This window comes from Cyclopterus lumpus, chromosome 24 (assembly GCF_009769545.1).
Source record: "Cyclopterus lumpus isolate fCycLum1 chromosome 24, fCycLum1.pri, whole genome shotgun sequence".
NCBI classification, from domain to species: Eukaryota; Metazoa; Chordata; class Actinopteri; order Perciformes; family Cyclopteridae; genus Cyclopterus; species Cyclopterus lumpus.
Window position 1 is genome coordinate 18703840 of NC_046989.1, and position 22253 is coordinate 18726092.

Genomic DNA, 22253 nt, shown 5'->3' on the forward strand with positions numbered 1-22253 from the left:
CTTCTAGGTTTGCACACATGCACATATCCCCCCCCCCCCCCCCCCCATTGTAAATGTTGTTCTGTGTGTTGTCCGTCGAGCTTTTTCAAGATGATTGTCCTCGTAAAAAGATGATTTCTTATACTCCGTATATCATTCTTTCCAAAGGTTGTATATAGTGCTGACTTGATGGCTCTTTAGCTCACCTGTGAAGTTTTTATTCTCTTTCTCAATATATATATATATATATATATATATATATATATATATATATATATATAAAGTACACATGACAAGTATATAATAGGAATGCTATACAAGCTGTTTGTTTTGATTCTTGTTGCTTTTCAGTTTCTTAGTATCGTCTTAGTCAAACTGTGTGATTCCATGTAGGCTACTGTCATGCTCCTTATTTTGGTGTTGTGGCGACAAAAGGCAGGAGGCTGAGGGACAAACGGGAGTAACGGTTTACTGAGCGTCAGTAAAGACCAATGGGATCGCAAAGAGCACTTACAATCAACATTGTCCTTCATCGCATCACACTGAGTTCCCGTTTAGACAATGTGCAACTAGACTCTGTAGCTGTATTAGCCATTGCATTCCAAGTGATGTGAATTGTGCGTTCTCTGCATGACAAATGGTAGATTTTAGTCTTATAAATAAAATCTGTCTGAAAAATATATATAAAAAATGATAACACGGCAGGAGCAAATTGACAAAGCGCATGCTCAGTATTAGGACACAGTTGATCGTTCCATACTCCTGCAAGTTTGCAATAGTGCCACTCTTTTTGTCTCGATATATTTACCGACTGTGACCATCTCGTTGTAAAATAATGCAAAAAGTGAGACAAACAACAAAACAAACATAAGGACTTGGGGTTGTATTGCAAAAAAAACACACAATGACCTGTTTTCTAAATGATTATGCAGTTCAGTGATGAAGATGTTGATTATGTGCCGAAAGATGAGGACTGGTTCTGTATTGTAACATAGGTTTTCTGAAAAGAAAAAAGAAAAGAAAATGTTTGCAATGTAAAGAAAGCAAAGACGCATATTTCTGAGAGACCTTACTTTTATATGAAGACTGTATCTGTATCTACCCGTGTGGTTTGTTATTGGTAAAGAAATACTGATACTATTGAAAAACAATAACTATACTCTGAAACAAAAAAATACATTCAAAATGTTTTTTTGTTGCTTCTGTACTTTAGAGCTATGCACACCAAATCGCCAAACTGTAGAGTAGTTAGAGTAAGGTGATGAAATACCTAAACCTGAATGACACAATAGGTTCAACCGTGAGATTGATGTCCTCAACGCATGTAATATTAAAGACTCCCTCTCTGTATCCTGTCAGTGTGTGAAGTGGTGGACATTTTGTAGCTAGCTGAATTGATTAAAAGTAATAAACCTTAGTCGCACCTGTGTCTGTCTTTACTGCTCCAGTGAGTGGAAAAACTCTCTCTTGGAGGTCCAGAGGATACTCAGAGGAAAAAACCCTCAGATTATGCATTTGTACACGTGGACTATCACTGATGGAGTCCAGCCAATGTCCTTGTTTCCTAACTGCTCCGAACAAGCTTCATCTTTAAGCAGAGAGCAGTCCAGGTCCATCTGGTGGCGGCGTCCTCGGGCCCCAGCAATGCCTCGCGGAATTTATTCTATAAAAAATACCACATCTCCTCTTTCTAGAGAACAAAGGGTAGACTGCCTTTGTCTTTTCAGACCTTAGAGGATTATTCTGCCTCTTTCGTTGGTAGGTCTGTTCCTATCTAAACCTGAACATCAATGTATATAATGTATATAAAAGTCCTATGCAATTATTCACAGCCTCACAAAATACTGATTATTGTTACCCTTAGTGTTATTACATTACATGTCATTTAGCTGACGCTTTTATCCAAAGCGACTTACAATAAGTGCATTAAACCATGAGTCCAAACTCAGAACAACAAGAATCAAGAAAGTACAATTTCTTCAATAAAGTTAAACTACAAAGTGCTATCAGTAAGAGACATTTAAGTGCTACTAAAGTGTTAAACTACAAAGTGCTATCAGTAAGAGACATTTAAGTGCTACCAAAGTGCTACTACAGCGCTACCTTCCCTATTCAAGGTATAGTCGAAAAAGATGTGTTTTTAGTTTGTAGAGACTTCCTGCTGTCCTGATGTCAATGAGGAGCTTGTTCCACCACTGAGGAGCCAGCACAGGAAACAGTCGTGACTTGAGGGTCTGGGTGTGTGGCTGAAGGAGAAGGCCGAGGAGAGAGCAGCAGGGGTTGGTGTGTTGTCTGGTGTGATCCAAGTCTCAGTGAGAGCCAGGAAGTCCAGTGATTGCTTGATAGCGAAGCCAGAGATGAAGTCCGCCTTGCGGTTAGCTGACTGGCAGTTCCAGAGGCCCCCTGTGACGAGGCGCTGGGTCTGTGTGGAGCGGGTGGGATAAATAAGAGAGGAGGGATTTAGATGCATGTGTGAACGAGTCCGCAGTCTATAATATCTACGAGTAGATGTGGAGGATCCTTGGAACCAGTGAAGTTTCAGTTTTGCTAGAATGTGAAATTCTTGTCAAACTGATTAAGGACAAAGATCTGTTTACCTCAAGGTAAAAAGTAGAATAAAGTGTAGTCCCTAGTAGATTTGGATTACAGAGCAAATACTTAAATCCTAGCTAGTTTGGTTGACTTTTCAGTCTTTTTCAGCCTCAATGAGAACCCCCCTAAACGGTACCCGTCTACAGCGTCTCTGTGCTCGGGGGAACCACCCGCGGTAACGCCCACTTGTTACACTTGTATTTTAGGCTCAAGTCAACATTGTTCTTTTGGAGCTAAAGATACACAACAACAATAACTGTTGACAAACTTAGTGGCGGCGTGCGGCGCAGCACGTGCACAGCGGGCCGCGGCGCGTCTTCCGGCCGCGGCCCATTTCAGAGAGCTTCCGCCGGGCGACCTCCTCCACAACAAACTGTCCGGTGAACCCCGTGGCACCGAACATGGTCATGTTCTGTTCACGGTCCCGCCCGGTAAGTTAGTGGTGACGCGTTAGTTCCGGTTCTGTCCGCCGATTGGCTGTAGGCGAACAGAGCTGTCCTAAAGTAATGAATCAGCACTTTATATTATATCGGCAGCAACAACGCATCTTCAAAGCGTATGTGGATAATTATTGTTTATTTAAGATCCTATTTGTAGTATTTGCTAATAGTTACAATGTACGTGTATTTATTCCACAGGTGACGTCATGTATTATAATGTTGTATTATAATATCTAGGAACAGTAGTCTACATATTCTTCTCAAATCAAAGTATTGTGAATGTGAAATATGATGGTTTCAGTCTGAGCTGTCGTCGCCGTGTCGGGCTGCAGCAGTGCGTCGGTGATTCTGCGGTGAACATTGACCTCTTGTGGCGGAGCCGGGGTACTACATGATCATTGGTCCAAACCGACAGGAGCATGCGTGTTACAGTCAAACAAGCATAATATCTTGATAATTAAACCTGAACTCACCTACCAAGCAGCAGTTCAAATTAGGACGAGCAAAATAAAACACAATAGCAAATGTTCCTTTCCATTTTGTTTGTATTCCCCTTGTGGACACAACTGAACATAAATATAGAAACATATAGTCTTAAGGTGGATTGCATAATGCAACATCCACTGAGATCAATACAGAAGTAATATTCATCACTTTGCATACAATTGGGAGTTTAGAAGGAGAGATAAGAAAAGAATTGTGTTGAAATCAGTAAAAACATCAATAAAAAAACATGCAATTTAGATTTGTGTTTTTTACAAAAGGATTCAGTGTTGCCAGCCGTGTTTTTATGTTGTGTCCCTTGTGTCAGACGGGAAACACGGCTGTTGGTCCACAGAGCTCAGCCTTTGAGCCATGTCCACTGGGTATTCCCACACGCCCAATGCAGAGTGAAGATAGACATGAAGATATAGAATAATATACTTCTCTTCTTAAACCACCTGTATGTGATCACGAGGACATGAAAACACAGGGACAGTGCCTGAGTCTGTGGAGTTAAATGACTATATTGCATCCTGATAATCGTCATGACGACACTGCAGTGTGTTGTGTTATCAGTCGGTAGACCTGATATTCCCAGAGCCACACTCTCCCTGAATGCACACATAGAGCATCATGCAGTCTGTTTTGGGATGCTGCATTTAATAGGGCACTTTGTGCATTTACCAGAATCATACCCAGTACAGTGTTTCTCTTTGAGTTAGTTGTATACATAGGTGATGAGAGGAATGTTAAGAGCAACCACTTGTATTGAGGTGAACGCGCACGTTGACACTTTTCAGTGACAGGATCATAAAAGGCTCCTTTGGAATCAGGGTTTTTCAAAATAACATCCATCTTAGATGTTGTTGTGTAATGTGTCTGATAAAGGTGTACAGCCCTACAATATATCCATTTAACGGAGAAAAGACAGCGGTAACAGAAACTAGAAAGAAAACATCATCCTTTGGCCCATTTATCGTTCCAAAAAAACAAACACACGTTCAATCCTAATGATTTCCAAAGACTGAACAAGAAAGCTTGAGGAACAAAAGACAAAGCTACGACGGCTACAGACGTAAGAGAAACGGATGAACTACTTCTTCTGTTAAAATAGAAATATCGTTGAGAGTCGTGAGCCCTCTTGTGTATCTGGTGTAAATATCCACATAAACAGTAGTGAACCTCCGGGAGGTTCTGATCCCGCAACATGCACGCGGCGACCGTTTTTGACTGTTGGTGGTTGCATTGAGCACCAGTTAGACGTAAATCTGAGCCAAAGGGTCCACGCTCCAGTCACTGCAGAAGAAATCAACGCTCTAAACACTCCGGATGGCAGCGGCAGATTAATGCATGTGGATCCCACGCCTGTCCAGGTCGATGTGGAGGTGGGAGTCTCTGTCCACTGCAGCACAGTTCTGAAAACATCCCGATCCGGAATGCAGATGAAACGGGGTCCTACGTCCGGAGGGGCAGCCAGTGGGCGAGCCCTTCGAAGAACCTCCGCACGTTCATGACGTAAAAGTCGACGTTGTGAGTGAAGTCGGTGCAAATGTTGGAGTAAGTGTCCACCAGCGTGCAGTAGAGGGCCGTCCCGCCTATGCTGATCACCACGGTAACCAGGCACAGCAGCAGCAGGATCAGGCAGGAATCTCCACCCATCTCATCTGCGGGGGAGAAATGGACAGATGCCAAGTGATTTGACCAAACTAAGGGTTAACTGCAGTTTTTAAATGGTAAACTAGAATGAGGCTTGAGCTGTTCTGAAGAAAATGTCACCGTATGTACATTGCACTTCTTAGTTTGGACACTAGATGTCCCTGCCATTCATTGATTACTACATTTACATGAGTTGATTAGCTAAACCTGGCGGTACCAAAAAAGAGTGAAGATGGATGCTGAAGATTTCAGAAATGTTGTGAATTCTTTTCAAGGGGAAGTGTGATTGCTTCATTTGCAAGGAATCTGTTGCCGTGATGAAAGAGTATAATGTTAGAAGACATCAGTCCCACACTTTGTACACTGGCACATGGGCTCTTCTGGTCTGGACACACTGATTCTTCCAGTGTCTCCTCTCTCCTTGCTGTCGGTCACGAAGCGACAAAGACTGTTTTCATTGATGTACTACTTTCCAGCCACTCTCCATGCACCTCTCTGAAGCGCCAGAGATGTCCACGAGTTGTACATTTCATGAAAGCTGCTTGCAAGAGTGTTTAAAGTGCTGTTGGCTTTTGCAAGTTACTAACAGCACTCTCTCGGGGATCTAACAGTAGTATCACACCGGCAAGAACATGTCAAGACAGGTGCGAACCATTAGTCCCTGCAGTGGTTGGAAAGATGCCGGGAGTTCCATTCATCAACGCCCTCTGTGCTGCCACGGTAGCATGGTTTTCTGTTTGCTCCCTTAGCCTTTGATTCTATCAATAATCTGTACCGCAAAGCAGTGGTTTTCAACTATGCATGGCAGGGGCGTCCAGTGTAACTGGTTGAAAACTATACATTTACTATTGGTTGGCCTGCGACTCCTCATGTGTTTCTGCATAGGCCCACAATCTAAAAAAGTCAGTCCCCCCCCCCAGTGAAACCGTACCTTGCTCAATGCCTTCCTCCGGCTCACTGAAGCGAACTTTGCGTTTGGAGCTCTGTTTAGTGACTATGTCGCTAGGGGGAGGCAATCCATCCAGCGATGCTCTCCTCTTCTTCAGAATGGAGACCAGACCGTCAGGTGAGGATCTCTGAGGGAGACACAGAATCCAGAGAAATGACCATGACCGTCTTCCTCTTGTTAGGGGTCACTGTACCCAGAACCTGATTAGCGGGCCGGTACAAGCACAGGGTGGTGTCTGTTAGAGGGGACATATCATGAAAAACTCAGTTCCTCAGTGCTTGTGCACATACATGCGGGTATATGGAGTATCTATGGACCCACAAATAAAATAAATAAAATGAAGCAACCCAAAACATGTGATTCAACAAGCCAATCAGATTTGGTTACCCTTTCAATGTCATGAGAATATATTAACTAAAAACACACTGTGAACGGGTTAAAGTTCTAAGATGAAACATCACCGTAGTAGCACCCTGTCACCAGGTAGCCCCGCCCTAAAGCATCCCCTGCTTTATGGTCTGTTTGACTCTAAATTACCATCATTTACTAAATGAACATCATGTTGTATTGAAGAATACTTGAAACTAGAGATTGAGACCAAAAACTCATGTTTACAATGTTTACTGAGGGAATAAATCAAGAGAAGTAGAGTCATTTATATAGACTTCTATACAACCAGAGGAGTCGCCCCCTGGTGGTCAGGAGAGAGAATGCAGCTGGTCTATAGAGTCATTTATATAGACTTCTATACAACCAGAGGAGTCACCCCCTGGTGGTCAGGAGAGAGAATGCAGCTTTAACACATGAATCAGACTTCTATACAACCAGAGGAGTCGCCCCCTGGTGGTCAGGAGAGAGAATGCAGCTTTAACACATGAAGCATAGACTTCTATACAACCAGAGGAGTCGCCCCCTGGTGGTCAGGAGAGAGAATGCAGCTTTAACACATGAAGCATAGACTTCTATACAACCAGAGGAGTCGCCCCCTGGTGGTCAGGAGAGAGAATGCAGCTTTAACACATGAAGCATAGACTTCTATACAACCAGAGGAATCGCCCCCTGCTGGTCAGGAGAGAGAATGCAGCTTTAACACATGAAGCATAGACTTTTATACAACCAGAGGAGTCGCCCCCTAGTGGTCAGGAGAGAGAATGCAGCTGGTCTGTAGAGTAATTTATATAGACTTCTATACAACCAGAGGAGTCACCCCCTGGTGGTCAGGAGAGTGGTCAGCTTTAACACATGAAGCATAGACTTCTATACAACCAGAGGAGTTTCCCCCTGGTGGTCAGGAGATAGAATGCAAGTTTAAGGAACTTCCGCATTGGCTTCACTTTTCTGACTCAAATGTTGCTGCCTGGTTTTAAGTTAAATCACAGAATATAACACAGGAACTTCATCACCAAACATAATCAGTGGCAGGGAGTGAACAGGTTCCACCAGCAGACTAATGCTGCTACTGTGTGTTTTATACGAGTCAACAGACGACCAGCAGCCTTTCAGATGCACTGGAGCTGAGCCACAGAAGCTTGGCAAAGGCAAGTTAACACAGAGCTGCAGAAACAGAGGTGCACCAATACAGAAGCACAAACAATGTGCTTCAGAGGGAGCTCATAATTGGGAAAGCTCAGCATTCAGACGGAGCAAAGTTACAGGGATATATTTCTGACATTACTGACTGATAATGAAACCGCAGTGACACTGTACAGTCAGCAGATGTCAGTAACGAGATTCATTCCTAACCCTAACCTTAATGAGAACCTTTTGACCTGATCATAATCGCTAAACAAACCACAGAGCAGAGTTCATAACACACAGCACGGTCATATGCTGACTGCTGACGTGGAGTCATTTCTCAAGCTGCCAGCCTCATCCGCTGCCATCATTTATAGGTCAATTACTTCCTGAGGCCGGGGGGTCAATGGGTCGATGTGGGTCATCACATTCAGTCAAGTCTGTGCAGAGGCATGTCAGTATATCATGTTTGACTTTTAATATTCTGGTGCCATTCAAATCTGGGTTTTCTGCGTTACCACTGTGTAAATTGTGATGTTACAGAGCAGAAACAGCTATCTCCTCGAGACTGACGTTTTACTTTCATTGTCTATGGGGCAGATTGGCTTTAGGATAGAAGGTTAGACATTTATAGAAATAATAGTAGTCCGTAAGGGATGATCTCTCAGAACAGCTGGTGCCAGACGGAACTGAACTAACAGAAACACAGAAACATCCACAGCCGCAAAGCTTGATCAAAAATGTTCTTTTGTCTTCATTCTGTGTTGTTTGGAAGGACACAGTACGGCTTTTTCACATATCACACTGTCATATATATCTTTTTATTTTGGCATTACTTTCTCTAAATTGCTGCAATTGCTTGTTACTTAAAAGCTAAATGAAATGCTAAAAACGGTGTATATATCTCCAATGAGCCAATATATATCAACCTACAGTTGATGTCTTGAATCAATACCACAACAACTCATGTCAAATTATGTTCAAGTTAAATTCAAGAGAGATTGGATTTAATTTTCTTTCATGCCATTCATTTATGACAGCACTGGGCTTTGCTGTTACATATTTTCTGAAGTTTCTCAGAATGAGTGCAAAAGAGAAAGTTGTTGGATAATAACAAACAAAACCCTCATAAAGAAGTCCCACCCATGGCCCACCCAGTCGATCTACTGGATTACATAACAGCCATCATCCTGACCCCATCAATGCTCAGCCTTCAGCCCGTACTGCTTGTTTGGAGTAGCTTAGATTTCATCTCCACCTCTCGGAAGAACCACGCCACCTTCAGCTCAGTGTTCGAGCCGGAGAATGATGTCGACGGTAATCGACTACATGTGTTGGGGTAAACTTCCCCAAGTGTCTGGCCACACCAGCGAACATGGGTGGAGGTTTTTGGACAGAAAGACCGCAGCAATGATCTCACCGGGGCACCGCAGAGATTGTTCACAGGAGTGTCCCAGCAAAGACAAAGAGCCGGGGGCCAGAGAATAGAACTCATAGGAATGCAGTCTTACTTTCTGCAGGCAGACAGTATACACAGCAGAGATCAGAGAGAGGAAGGGTAGATGCATGGATTGTGAAGAAAGGAAATAATTCAGGAAGGAAAGATGATAAAGGTTGAGAGAGGGATTCAGGGCAAGAAAGATTCATCCCCTTCCTGCTCTCTCTTATACATTTGTCTAATATCCAGATCATGTTTTGTGACATTCTGTTCAGCCTACTCAAATGCATCTCCTATAAGGCAGATAAAGTGTTTCCCTACCCCCTCTGTGTGAGACAGCTTGTCCAGGTCCTTGTCTGAAGCCTGGGGGACTCCTGTTGGCCACTCCACCTTCACCTCCTCCTCTGGCGTCTCCTCGCACGGCTCCTCCTCCTCCTCTACTTCCTGTCCTTCCTCACATGTCTCTTCTTCTTCTTCTTCTTCTCTTTCCTCCTCCTCCTCCTCCTCCTCCTCACCTCCCTCCTGATGGCATGTCTGTGGTGTGGGAAGCTCGGGGTCCACACTTTGCTTTTGTTCTTCATCCTGGTGTGTTGTTTCAGTCTCGTTAACTAGTGTGCGGAAGAAACACAGGAGATTGGTTATTGATTATGGATTATTATAAAGTATTAAAGTATGTGAACTTAACGGTGTATTGATACAGAGGGCCTGTTTAGCCTGTGTGGATTAGAAGGTAAAGGCACTAACTCGACCAAGCTGAAAGAATGGAAGTGATGTAAGCTGGAATAGTTTATTAGTGACAAGCTTAGAAATGTTGAACCCTTCTAAATGTTAAAAACTATGAAATGTTAACAAGCCAAAGAAATGTCTGTTACACCTGCACTCAATAAAGAAATTAATTAAAAAAAGACACTTTTGTGTTACGCAGTCTATGGGAAGTATCTGCGTGGCAGTCTCGATAAGAGCTGGTTGACTTCTTTAAATGCGAAGGAAAGGCCCTTCCAGGAGTCCCTTCTTATATCCTTTAGCATAAGATGCACTGGACCATCCTTCAAATTGAAAACATCCTTCTGTGAAGGGGGGATTCTGTTCAGGACGGGAATCCTAACTTGAATTGTACACCATTGAGTTTGTCACTATACTCTTTTTATTATGTGTTAAGTAAAGTTTATTTTCGGATTCTCTTAGCACTGCTGTAGTCTTTACGAATTCTCCTTCACAACTTTCCTTGGTCTAATGATGTTTTTCATCGAGGTAAATTTCAATTGGTTAGGAAAAGCCAAAGGACATAATTTTAGCGACTTTTTGAATGCAGCCTACACATTAATGTCAATCTAATTTAATTATTACTTTGGTCATCCTTAGACTTTTCACAAAGTGCTATCATCAAATCAACATTTGTATTTGCCCAGTGCTTTGGTTTATGTCCAAAAACCTGAAAGACATTCCCATCAGGCTGCCTTTAATGAGCAACTGTTAGCATGCCAACACGCTAAAGCGAGATGGTGAACATGGTACATATTGAATCTGTTTCAGCATCAGTATGTTAGCATCGTCACTGTGATTATGTTAACATGCTAACTAGCTAAAGCAGTATGGTGAACATGGTACGTATTGAACCTGTTTCAGCATCAGTATGTTAGCATTGTCACTGTGATCATGTTAACATGCTAACTAGCTAAAGCAGGATGGTGAACATGGTTCATATTGAACCTGTTTAGCATCAGTATGTTATCATCGTCAGTGACGCAGGATGGTGAACATGGTTCATATTGAACATATTCATCATCAGTATGTTAGCATCATCACTGTGATCATGTTAACATGCTAACTAGCTAAAGCGAGATGGTGAACATGGTACATATTGAACATGTTCAGCATCAGTATGTTAGCATCGTCACTGTGATCATGTTAACATGCTAACTAGCTAACGTAGGATGGTGAACATGGTTCATATTGAACCTGTTCAGCATCAGTATGTTAGCATCGTCACTGTGATCATGTTAACATGCTAACTAGCTAACGCAGGATGCTGAAAATGGTTCATATTGAACATGTTCAGCATCAGTATGTTAGCATCGTCACTGTGATCATGTTAACATGCTAACTAGCTAAAGTGAGATGGTGAACATGGTTCATATTGAACCTGTTCAGCATCAGTATGTTAGCATCGTCACTGTGATCATGTTAACATGCTAATTAGCTAACGCATGATGCTGAAAATGGTTCATATTGAACATGTTCAGCATCAGTATGTTAGCATCGTCACTGTGATCATGTTAACATGCTAACTAGCTAACGCAGGATGGTGAACATGGTTCATATTGAACCTGTTCAGCATCAGTATGTTATCATCGTCAGTGACGCAGGATGGTGAACATGGTTCATATTGAACATATTCAGCATCAGTATGTTAGCATCGTCACTGTGATCATGTTATCATGCTAACTAGCTAAAGCGAGATGGTGAACATGGTACATATTGAACATGTTCAGCATCAGTATGTTAGCATCGTCACTGTGATTATGTTAACATGCTAACTAGCTAACGTAGGATGTTGAACATGGTTAATATTGAACCTGTTCAGCATCAGTATGTTAGCATCGTCACTGTGATCATGTTAACATGCTAACTAGCTAACGCAGGATGCTGAAAATGGTTCATATTGAACATGTTCAGCATCAGTATGTTAGCATTGTCACTGTGATCATGTTAACATGCTAACTAGCTAAAGTGAGATGGTGAACATGGTTTATATTGAACCTGTTCAGCATCAGTATGTTAGCATCGTCACTGTGATCATGTTAACATGCTAATTAGCTAACGCAGGATGCTAAAAATGGTTCATATTGAACATGTTCAGCATCAGTATGTTAGCATCGTCACTGTGATCATGTTAACATGCTAACTAGCTAACACAGGATGGTGGACATGGTTCATATTGTAGCATGTTGATGGATGTTTTTTTCCCCACCCAACAATAACAAGTTCAACTTGGTACTGTAAAAACAAAACACATGTTTACCTTCATCGCGACAGGGTTGTAGCGTCTCTTTCTCGCTCTGAATGTCTTTTAGTGTTGAATTCATTGTGTCCTGTCGAATCAAACATAGTTAACGATCATGTATTGTGTCAGAAATATCCAACTAAGTAAAGATCAGCACAACGGGAAGGTTTAGATGTCTCACCTGCTCCACACTGATGGATGGTCTGAGTTATGCCAAAAAGAAGAACGCAGATAGAGACAAAGTACAGTCAAGGCAGGGGAAGACCAGACAGACAGCAGGAGAAAGAGAAAAGAGAGAAACACAAGTTGAGAAATGCCAAAGGTTGATGGTGTTACTTAATATATTAAAAAAGCTAATATATTCTGCAGGCCTTTCCAACAGATGTTGGCTCATGATTTTCCAAATCAAATCCACTGCATCAAATGACTGAGCTGCAATAACATACCAAGAGAGTCATAGCATCCGTGGGACACAACAACGTCTAGCATGCAGAATCCCTATCCTGCAGAAGTCTCTTATGCCCGGTCAGAAATATTGATTTCCCCCAAATGATTCCCATGTGTGTCTTCATGCACTACCAATGGGTTGGACTTCTCAGTGTGTCCACATGTTATACGAAGATGCAGGTCAATTACAGTGAGGCAAAATGTTTATTATGGAAGTTTGGGCTGTCTGTATTTTTACCGAGGGGAAGGAAACATGAAAGATATCACAAATATCATCTGATGAATGTTGTGTTGATGTGCCTGTGGCATACCGGAGGTGTGTCCTGCAGATCTGGCTCAGTGTCTCGATGTGTTTCTGACCGATGCCGTCCGTCTCTGCGGGCGAAATGCTTCCATCGTTCTTCTTCTCTCTCCACTGGCTCTCTAGTAAACACACGTGGAGTGAATGCACAAACCTATTTATTATTTATTGATGTTGCACAGCCTTACATGAAGGTTTTTCCTCACAGATAATATTTCCAGAGGGGATGAAACATATGCGTGCAGTACCCCAGTTCGCCTGCAGAGCGGCGAGGTTGGAGAGCAGGCGTTCGTGGTAGAGCTTCTCCAGCTGCAGGAACTGGATGGCCCACTGGTCTGGTAGCATCGTTAGTTAAGACGTCAACTGAGACTTTCAACCTAAGCGTCTCTGCACCTTGAAATAACTAATAAATGAAAAGAAAATCAATGCAAAACGAGGGCGGTAAAGTAAATGGAACCTCGAGGTTAGAAGGATCCTCATAATGAAAAGGTCAATTAGAAGAGTCACTCACTCATATGTCGGTCAGAGTATCAGCATGAGCTAAATATGTCTAGAAATGTCAAAAGATAAAGGACAGCAACATGTCCACTTGACAGATAGCATCAAGGACCGAGGAAACTACCCATTAGCCGCAAGGAACATGAGCATAGTACGAGAGAGAGAGAGAGAGAGAGAGGGTGGATTGAGAAAGCAAAGAAATAAACTACTAAAGTACATTAAAGAGGGTTGCACGGTGGTGTAGTGGCTAACACTGTCCCCTCAGGCCCAGGTTCGATGCCCGTATCCCGGGGGGTCCTTCTGTGTGGAGTCTGCACGTTCTCCCCGTGTCACTGTAGGTTCCCTCTGGGTTCTCCGGCAACCTCCCACAGTCCAAAGACATGCATCTTAGGTTAATTGGAGACTCTAAATTAGTTAGTTGTGAATGTGAGCATGAATGGTTGTCTGTCTCAATATGTGCCCTGAGATAAACTGACCAGGGTGAACCCTGCCCAATGGCAGCTGGGATCGGCAGTTTGGTATAAAGTATAAAGTATATAAGAGATTTAAAAACACACATTTTGTTCTAATTTTGGAGGTTTTGCATCAAACTTTAAATATTTTTCATTTTGGGGCATTAAATGGATTCTATTTGATCCATTTGATTTAGCTGTGATAATAGATGTGTTGGAGCTATTCCATCTGTTTGAGCTTGTTTCAGTTAAAACTGGGGGAAGCGGTGGTTATCCTGCATTGTGATCATCCATAATAAAAAAGAGAAATCTAAAGAAACGAAAAAATATAAACTGATGATCAACAACATCCGTGCCTGATTCCTGCGTGGAAACAATCAATGAATCATGAGTTCAGAAACAGTGGATCCTCCCTCCCCATCTCACTCGCCCTCTCTCTCTCTTTCCCTCACACGTAAACACACACTATCCTCTTTGCGGCTACGTTGCCAGACCAACGGCGAAACAGAGCCAGAGGAAACTCCTTTCAGCCGGCATGTGGGGAACACCCAGTTACTGAGACAAAAGAACAGACCGACCACGGCAACAATAAGACTTATCTGTCATTGATAAGCTCAATGACAGAAAGATGCACAGCCAGAAATGAGAGAAAAGATGAATGACGGGAACTTTTTTGCTCTGACATATTCTTCTTACATTTTCATTGCTTATTGCCATTTTGATTATCAGATTATTATTCCTTTTGTTCCTGTAAGTGTGTCATCAGACCAACACAAGCCTCAAATGGAAGAAATACAAACTTGTGAAGCCCAAAATCTGCTCTGCTTGATGTCCCTCACAATGAGCAAACCCCCTTTCCTACTAAACGAGATCAAAGCTCTTCTTCCACAGAGTGGATATCGCACTCCTACACTTTTATCTAATCATGGTATGTGCCAGTGTGGCTCAGTCACGACTAGAGAATACTAGTGACTGGCAAATGTCACAATCAGATGGCAAACTCTGGTTCTGAAGGGGAAGCTCATGCAGAAGTGTCTTAAATTTGCATTCCTCTGGTTGTATAGAAGTCTATGATTCATGTGTTAAAGCTACATTCTCTCTCCTGACCACCAGGGGGCGACTCCTCTGGTTGTATAGAAGTCTATGCTTCATGTGTTAAAGCTGCATTCTCTCTCCTGATCACCATGGGGCGACTCCTCTGGTTGTATAGAAGTCTATGCTTTGTGTGTTAAAGCTGCATTCTCTCTCCTGACCACCAGGGAAGACTCCTCTGGTTGTATAGAAGTCTATGCTTCATGTGTTAAAGCTGCATTCTCTCTCCTGACCACCAGGGGGTGACTCCTCTGGTTGTATAGAAGTCTATATAAATGACTCTACTTCTCTTGATTTATTCCCTCAGTAAACATTGTAAACATGAGTTTATGGTCTCAATCTCTAGTTCAAGTCTTCTTCAATACAGCGTGATGTTCATTTAGTAGACAGACCATAAAGCAGGGTACACTTAAGGAGCGGGGCTGCAAGGTGATTGACAGGTCACTACCCTTTCACACTGTGTGTTCAGTTCCTAAAAGTTTCTTGTAACATTTTGGTCGGAAAAAAAATTCTTATTTAGCATTCGGTCGTACTTAGCTCTGCCCTCTCCTGTCCCTTCTGGTTCCAAAATAACAAGATGTCTACCAAAATGCCGAACTTGAGGCTTCAAAACCGTAGCCCACCAACCAATGGGTAAGGTCACGTTGACTGCATCCACTTCTTCTATACAGTCTATGGTCACAAACAAATGAGGTCCCTATGGACTTCGAAAGGATACAGTCCTCTTTGAGCGAGTAGGCCTCTGCGATCTGAAAAAAAGATTGTTGATTAAACAGCAGGTACAGAACGCTGATTCCCACAAAACTCCCCAAAAACTAGCGCAGCATCGAGAATCAGACATCACTTGTATTACTGTGTTATGGCAAACATCACCATGAACCCATGAAGCATCAAAGCAAACAGTGATGAAACAATGAAACACTAATGAGGCTGTACGATCAAATGCAGATGTGTTTGTTTCTAAATTCACCAAATTCCTTCAAAGATGAAGATCACATGACAGAGTCATATCAAGATCCTGAACCATGGATACCTCCTGCATGTGAGACATGAAGTCACATGCAACTCATTATGGTCTGGATTATGGAGTCTTTGTTCTTTGTTTCCCATCCACTTCATACCTTCGACTATATGACTCTCACCTACTCAAATATCCTTCTGTAACTCCAAAATGGTTATTTTCCATTATCAGCTAATCTGCTCACTATTGTCTTGATTTCCTTACATGAACCATGAGAGCTATAATATGTCACAAAGAGTGAAAAATACCAATTATATTTTCTCAAAGCGGAAAAATACTAAATAAATTGATTGTTTAATAAGCCCCAAACTGAAAGTTATTGAATGCATCACACATGCGTTTGAGGACCTGGAACCAGAAAATGTGTCATTTTGCCAAAAATATCTAAGATGTCGACATTTCAATATTATCTAGGCTATATTATTGTATTATAACACAGAATGAAAACCCAACAAGATAACCTGCTGTTGTCTTTTTATTGATATACACTACAGAGCACATTGTTCTAACATGTGCTACAGTTCATCTCAGACATGGGGTGGGTCCTCCAACGAGCCTGCAAGGCCAAAAGCAGGGACATATTTGATACACCAGTGTAGCAGGTGCTAGCAGATATCAAATATATTCATGTGTCTGATAAAAGTGGGCCTCTATGCTCACCATAGAGTAACTCAAATTCATTGTATTTGTAGTGTGTGTATATATATATATATATATATATATATATATATATATATATATATATAAAAGTAAATGCTAACTGTGATCATGCGTGACTCTCACAGTAACAGAACAGAACCGACCCTGATTCCTGATTGAACTACATTGCCCCTCCTTTCCTTTCTTAGTATTTGAGCTTTGCCTTTGTTCTGTGGTCACTGAGTTGGCAGTGAAGCAAAGTAAACTACAAGCTTCTCAAGGTGCTGGAAAAGCTGGGACAAATGGATCATGTTGTCTAGTTGCTGTTCGGAGGTTGTCTACAAAGGATGGCTCGAGCAACATGAAACCGATGTTTTTTGCTGTGATCCTTTTCAACTACACTACACGAGACGGAACCAAATTCATCACACTGCTAATTAGCGTGTCTGTTTAAGCACCATCATTGTGATCTTAGGGAGCGGAGGTGGTAGGGGAGAGAATATTAGACATGTGAACGAAAGCGTATTGGGTTTCCAGTTCAAATCCCTGCATCTGCATCGCCAAACGGTGGCAAAATGTTCTGCAACTACAGCTGATGTTGATTTACAGGTTGCAGCATTTGACTCTAACAAGCTACACTGATCCGTTTGAGAAACACCAGCTCGGGGGTTTGTCATATTTGTCCCAGCTAACTGAGAAAACAGAGACTTTGGAATGAGGTCACAGGGGAGGACTGCCATGCACACACATACTGTAGATGCAAGCACACAGACTCACAAACATATGCATGCACCTAGCCACCCACCCACCCACCCACGCACGCACAAAGCCCTTCTGTCTGACTAAATAAAGACATATTCTCTCTGGATTTGGGAGACAACACATGCAGACACTTACCTGGTGCAGGGAGTGTGGCAGCATTGTGTAGTCACTGTTTTCTCTGAGGGACTGCAGGGAGGCCAGCAGCTCTGGGCTGGGGCCCGGCAGTCCATCTCTGGAGACACTTCCTGGAAACAAAGGACACAAACAAATGCTTTGGTAAATTTATGGTGCAGTCACTTCCTAAAATCTCACAGTAACGACAAGAAATATCCTTTTTTAATGCTTCAGCGCCAGACTTGGCGAAGGCTTTGTGCTTTCCAGTTGTCTGTCCATAGTTGACAAGATATCTCAGGTATTCCTGGAGGACATTTCTTCAAATTTTGCACAAACATCCACTTGGATGAACTGATTAGAATTGGTTGTGACTTTACAAATCACGTTTTTGGCCATAACTCTCGAATTTACTTAATTTAATTAAACTCTGTCGATTAGTGTCCTCTCAAAGATAGAAGTACAGGGATATGCTGTGTGTGTGTGTGTGTGTGTGTATGTGTGTGTGTGTCACGGCAGCCCCAGAGGACCTGGTAGATGCTAAACTAAAGCTACCTTTAGCTCAGCAGGTTGCCATCGTTGACAGCCTGTCAGCCCCTAGCCTGCAGCCATTACCGCGACAATTAGTCGCCATTAACTGTAGCTGTATAATGCATCTCTTATTTAACATAACTTGTCAGCTCCATCTGTATAGGGCATTGCAAACATCCCATCCTTACAACTTAGCATCATCCTGATCATCTTAAGCTCTGTTTAGTGTGCCGGCGCGCTACAGCAGTTTGTGGGAAACTGTGGTCCACAGATGGATGAGAAGCCTTGAGTTGTTTGGAAAGGCTTTCAATCAACCAGGTGGTTTAAGATGACAAACTATCTTTGAGAGGCATTTGGATGAGTATGTAGTATATTTCAAAGGGCCACAACCATCCACATTAGCTGATACTGCAGAAAAAGCAACAACCCCTGAGGTGCACAGACTTAAAAACTGAAAAGATGGAGAAAGGTTATTTTACCTGAGGCACTGTCGATGCACACCCCTTCCTCTCTCTGCGTTGTCCCAGTGTCGGGACCTTTCGGCGGGATGGCGTTCTTGTTCCCCATCACCTCCGTCACCGCGGCAATCTTATCCTCCAAGTCGAAGTTCCCCAAAAGCTCCTCTGGGACCCTCCAGAGAGCTGTGGCTGGGTCTCTTGTTTCAGGCCCTGACTGGAAAAAAAATGAAATCTTTCTGACTCTTATTGGAGCGCTTCCTTTGAGTGAGATAAGAGAATGACCTGAGTTTGTGTTGCTCTAAGCTCCCAGAAAGGATTTAGGGGGCGTCACAGGCCCTGGAGAACGAGGTTTCTGCAGGTTCGGTTAGTTATCACTCGTGATGGAGCATGTGATGCAATCCTCCATCGCCTCTCCTGGGTGGTCAACAAAAGGGAGGTTTGAAATGTCCACCATAGTTTATGAAGGCTGGGCAGTGGAGGATGATGCTCTCAGATTCTGCAGTCCGCCGTGTGCTTTGCTGTGTTCTTCCTCTTCTCTCTCAGCGTAGACTCCTTTTCTTTGTCCCCACCGAGCTGTCAAAACAATAAGTGTACTTTAAAAAGAGAACATAATGTATGCCTCGTGCATTCAGTATATTCTGAGAAGGAGGGGACGAAGAACAAAGAAAGAGTTGAATGCAAAGAGACGCAGCATTTCTGGTGAAAAAGGGTCGTCTTTGTGTCTAAACCATAACGGCCCATTGAGGCATGTCAGAGTGCTCCATTCTGAAGAACTCGCGGGTTGAACATAAACTCATGATAGTCTGTGGAGTGGAATAATTTGCACAGCTTGTGTTACAGTGCAGACAGACAGCACAGTAGATGCTGTCAATAATCTGCTCTTACATGTTGTTCTACCAGACAGGGAGCTTTAGACAGGAGGGGCAACATTTAGGTTATTTTTGGGAGTTTTTCCTGATCCGATGTGAGGTCAAAGGTCAGGGATGTCGTATGTGTACAGATTGTAAAGCCCTCTGAAGCAAATTTGTAATTTGTGATATTGGGCTATATAAAATAAACATTGAATTGGAATTGAATTGAATTGAACATTTGTCCAGCATTTCTTATTACATATTGTAGGTTTTTATTTCAACTGAAAAGGGGGATTTATTCATTTAATTTACTTCAACATGTATGGATGTGATTTTGATTACAGATATGGCCTTGTGCCCAACACTTATTTGTAGCCATTAGTAGGCATACAGCTTCTACATTTAACACTGGTATCGGATCTGTAAGCCCCGGTATCGCTACCGGGGCTGAAAAGGTCAGGTCGCCGTATCCCTACCATCTTTTGGGGAGTTTTTCCTGATTCGATGTGAGGTCCTGGGACAGGGATGTCGTATGTGTACAGATTGTAAAGCCCTCTGAGGCAAATTTGTAATTTGTGATATTGGAGCTATACAAAATAAACTGAATTGAATTGAATTGAATCTTTAAACCAACGCCGTGCGACCGTGCGCATATTCAATGAGAGGCAAATGTGCCAAGAGAAGCAATTCTCATTGGACTGAATAAGCGTCATGTTGGAGTCCGATATCCATTTATTTGTATACATAGATGGATTAATTTCACCAGCATACAATGTTATCTGAAGCTGGATACCCTCCCACTCATTCTGGTGCCACTGATCCAGATGAATAAGACAACAAGGTAAGACTTAGTTTCTTGCCGAAGGGCACCAGGGTTTATTTGTGGCTGTTGACAAAAGGTTGACATAATCAGGATGAATGACCTTTTACTGCATTCGTTCTAACCTTAAACCAGCCCTGTCAGCTTTTGCTTTCATGTGTTTTTTAGTCTCTACGTCCTTTTGCATTGTGGCTTCAGAGACGGTTCGCTGTTTTCATGCTACAGGTAAACACCTGCGTCCATCTGTCATGGGATCCAGATTACAAATGTGGGCAGTGTTGCTGTAATTTTACTCCAAAGCTTGCCAACACCATGAATTCCTCTCAGTCGGTGGAGGTCGGATAGACCACGGCTGACATGCTGGAGATTAATCTATTTCTGCCTCAGAGTGTTCCGAGGGCATGAGAGCAGTGTGACACTGTGCGTTCACTCAGCACGTTAGCGTCAGCACGTTAGCGTCAGTCACGTGAACACTGAGAACTCCGCAGCATGGACACACAAGGACACGCTGGGAGCGCCGAGAGGCTGACTCACAGGATGTGTAGGAGGAAATTAGGACTGATGCTGGGGGAGGAGGCTGAAGATGAACATCTGGGTCAGTTGTACCTGGTTTGTCCAGATTAATACCAGTGTTTAGCTTCTTTTTGTTTACTACAAATGACATTCAAGCTTACTTAACAATACTGCAGAGCATTCTCCAAAGCGTGATTCTGATGAAATGTTTCTCCCCTAGTCTCAGGAAGCCATTGCTTTATGACAGATGCTGTGCAGAGACTTGCAGAGAAGAGATATCTCAACATTACCCTTAGCCTCGTGGCTAGTCGTGCCGAGAGTGAGGTGAGAAGATGCTACCTTCATGTCCTTGCCAGGGCACGGTTAGCTTAGCTTAGCATTAAGGCAATGAAACAGCAAGCCTGGCTCTGTCTACGGTAACTCACCGCTACACCGCCGGCTAACAAATATTACTTCTCACACGCCGGCTGCGTATTAAACAAACAAGATGTTACATGTTATTAGTAAGCTTGGTGCTGGTAGGTGGATTCTCGACAGCACCAGGCGAGCTGCTTCCCCTTGTTTCCAGTAAAGATGCTAAGCTAACTGGCTGCTGGCAAGTGTCTTTGAGTATTTTGAAAAGCGCTATAAAATGTGTTATTATTATTATGTTTTGATCTTTCCAAAAATGGCTATTCTTTTAAAACCATCATATTCTCTTGAATATGTTCTGTATTATTTGGGGTTTGATAAATCTGCATTCCATCAAGTGCTGCAGGGATGACGTGTTTTTTAGGCCAACCTGGATGTTAGCAATCACACCTGGATTCTTCCACTGGATTTTTGGATTATTGCAGAAAATAAGATGTGTGTCAAACAAACCTTTGTAATACTTACACTTTGTATTCAGCAAGATAATCACTAATAAACACCACGTCTATGTTTTTTGGAGCATGAATACAATCGGCAGAAGTAAAAAGCTAACGTGAGGCTATAAACAAACCCGGGTCACATGAGCGTGAGTCAGAGTGATGAGGTTTAAGAGAAAGAAAGAAAGAAAGAAATGTACACTTTTATTGACCCCCATGGGGACATTCTTCTCTGCATTGACCCATCCTTAGTTATTAAGGAGCTGTGGGCTGCAGTGAAGCGCCCGGGGAGCAACAGGGGGTTCAGTGCCTTGCTCAAGGACACTTCAACATGAACTATGGGGAGAGCGGGGATCGAAGATAAGATAAGATAATCCTTTATTAGTGTTAGATGGGTGTTTACTAACGGGTGTTTACTGACATACTGTATTTTATATTGTAAAACAAAACGTTAAAATCTCTTCAGCTTGAGGAAACCACAGACCTTGTTTCAGGCATCTAACTAAACACCCTTTGACTTTGATACGAGGGAACATGCTGACTCGTTTCCTGTTCAACTCATTTGGTATCGATTCCTTTAAAAGATATATCAATAATAAAATGATATGTGCCTGCATCACTTCCAAACATGTTCACCGCTTTTGTATAATCTTTAATTTTTGTATTTCATTGTACTCATATTGCTTTTGTAATAAATGTGTTATTATATGAGATGAGAATGTGTTTCGTCTAAAAATGACCATTATATATGAAAAATCACATACCCAATCATGAAATCGATATTGCTAAATTTGTAATGAAAAGTGGTATACAGTTGAAAAAGTTTGGAATGGCCCATCCCTCCGGTTCAACG

At 42.5% G+C, this 22253-nt stretch overlaps 1 protein-coding gene across 1 annotated transcript in view; it reads right to left on the bottom strand.

Moving 5' to 3' along the window:
- Window positions 1–3540: 3540 nt before the first annotated feature.
- The window catches only part of cnstb (consortin, connexin sorting protein b), a 19685-nt gene continuing 972 nt past the window's right edge, over window positions 3541–22253 (bottom strand). The window contains exons 2-12 of the mRNA XM_034527645.1: window positions 18820–18941; window positions 18390–18582; window positions 17404–17513; window positions 15565–15595; window positions 13053–13139; window positions 12815–12926; window positions 12238–12259; window positions 12075–12144; window positions 9374–9660; window positions 6082–6226; window positions 3541–5158 (exon numbers count right to left, since the gene is read on the bottom strand). Coding sequence (XP_034383536.1) covers window positions 4950–5158; window positions 6082–6226; window positions 9374–9660; window positions 12075–12144; window positions 12238–12259; window positions 12815–12926; window positions 13053–13139; window positions 15565–15595; window positions 17404–17513; window positions 18390–18582; window positions 18820–18822 — 1269 coding nt within the window. The 5' untranslated portion in view covers window positions 18823–18941 and the 3' untranslated portion in view covers window positions 3541–4949. The remainder of the gene's footprint in view (window positions 5159–6081; window positions 6227–9373; window positions 9661–12074; window positions 12145–12237; window positions 12260–12814; window positions 12927–13052; window positions 13140–15564; window positions 15596–17403; window positions 17514–18389; window positions 18583–18819; window positions 18942–22253) is intronic.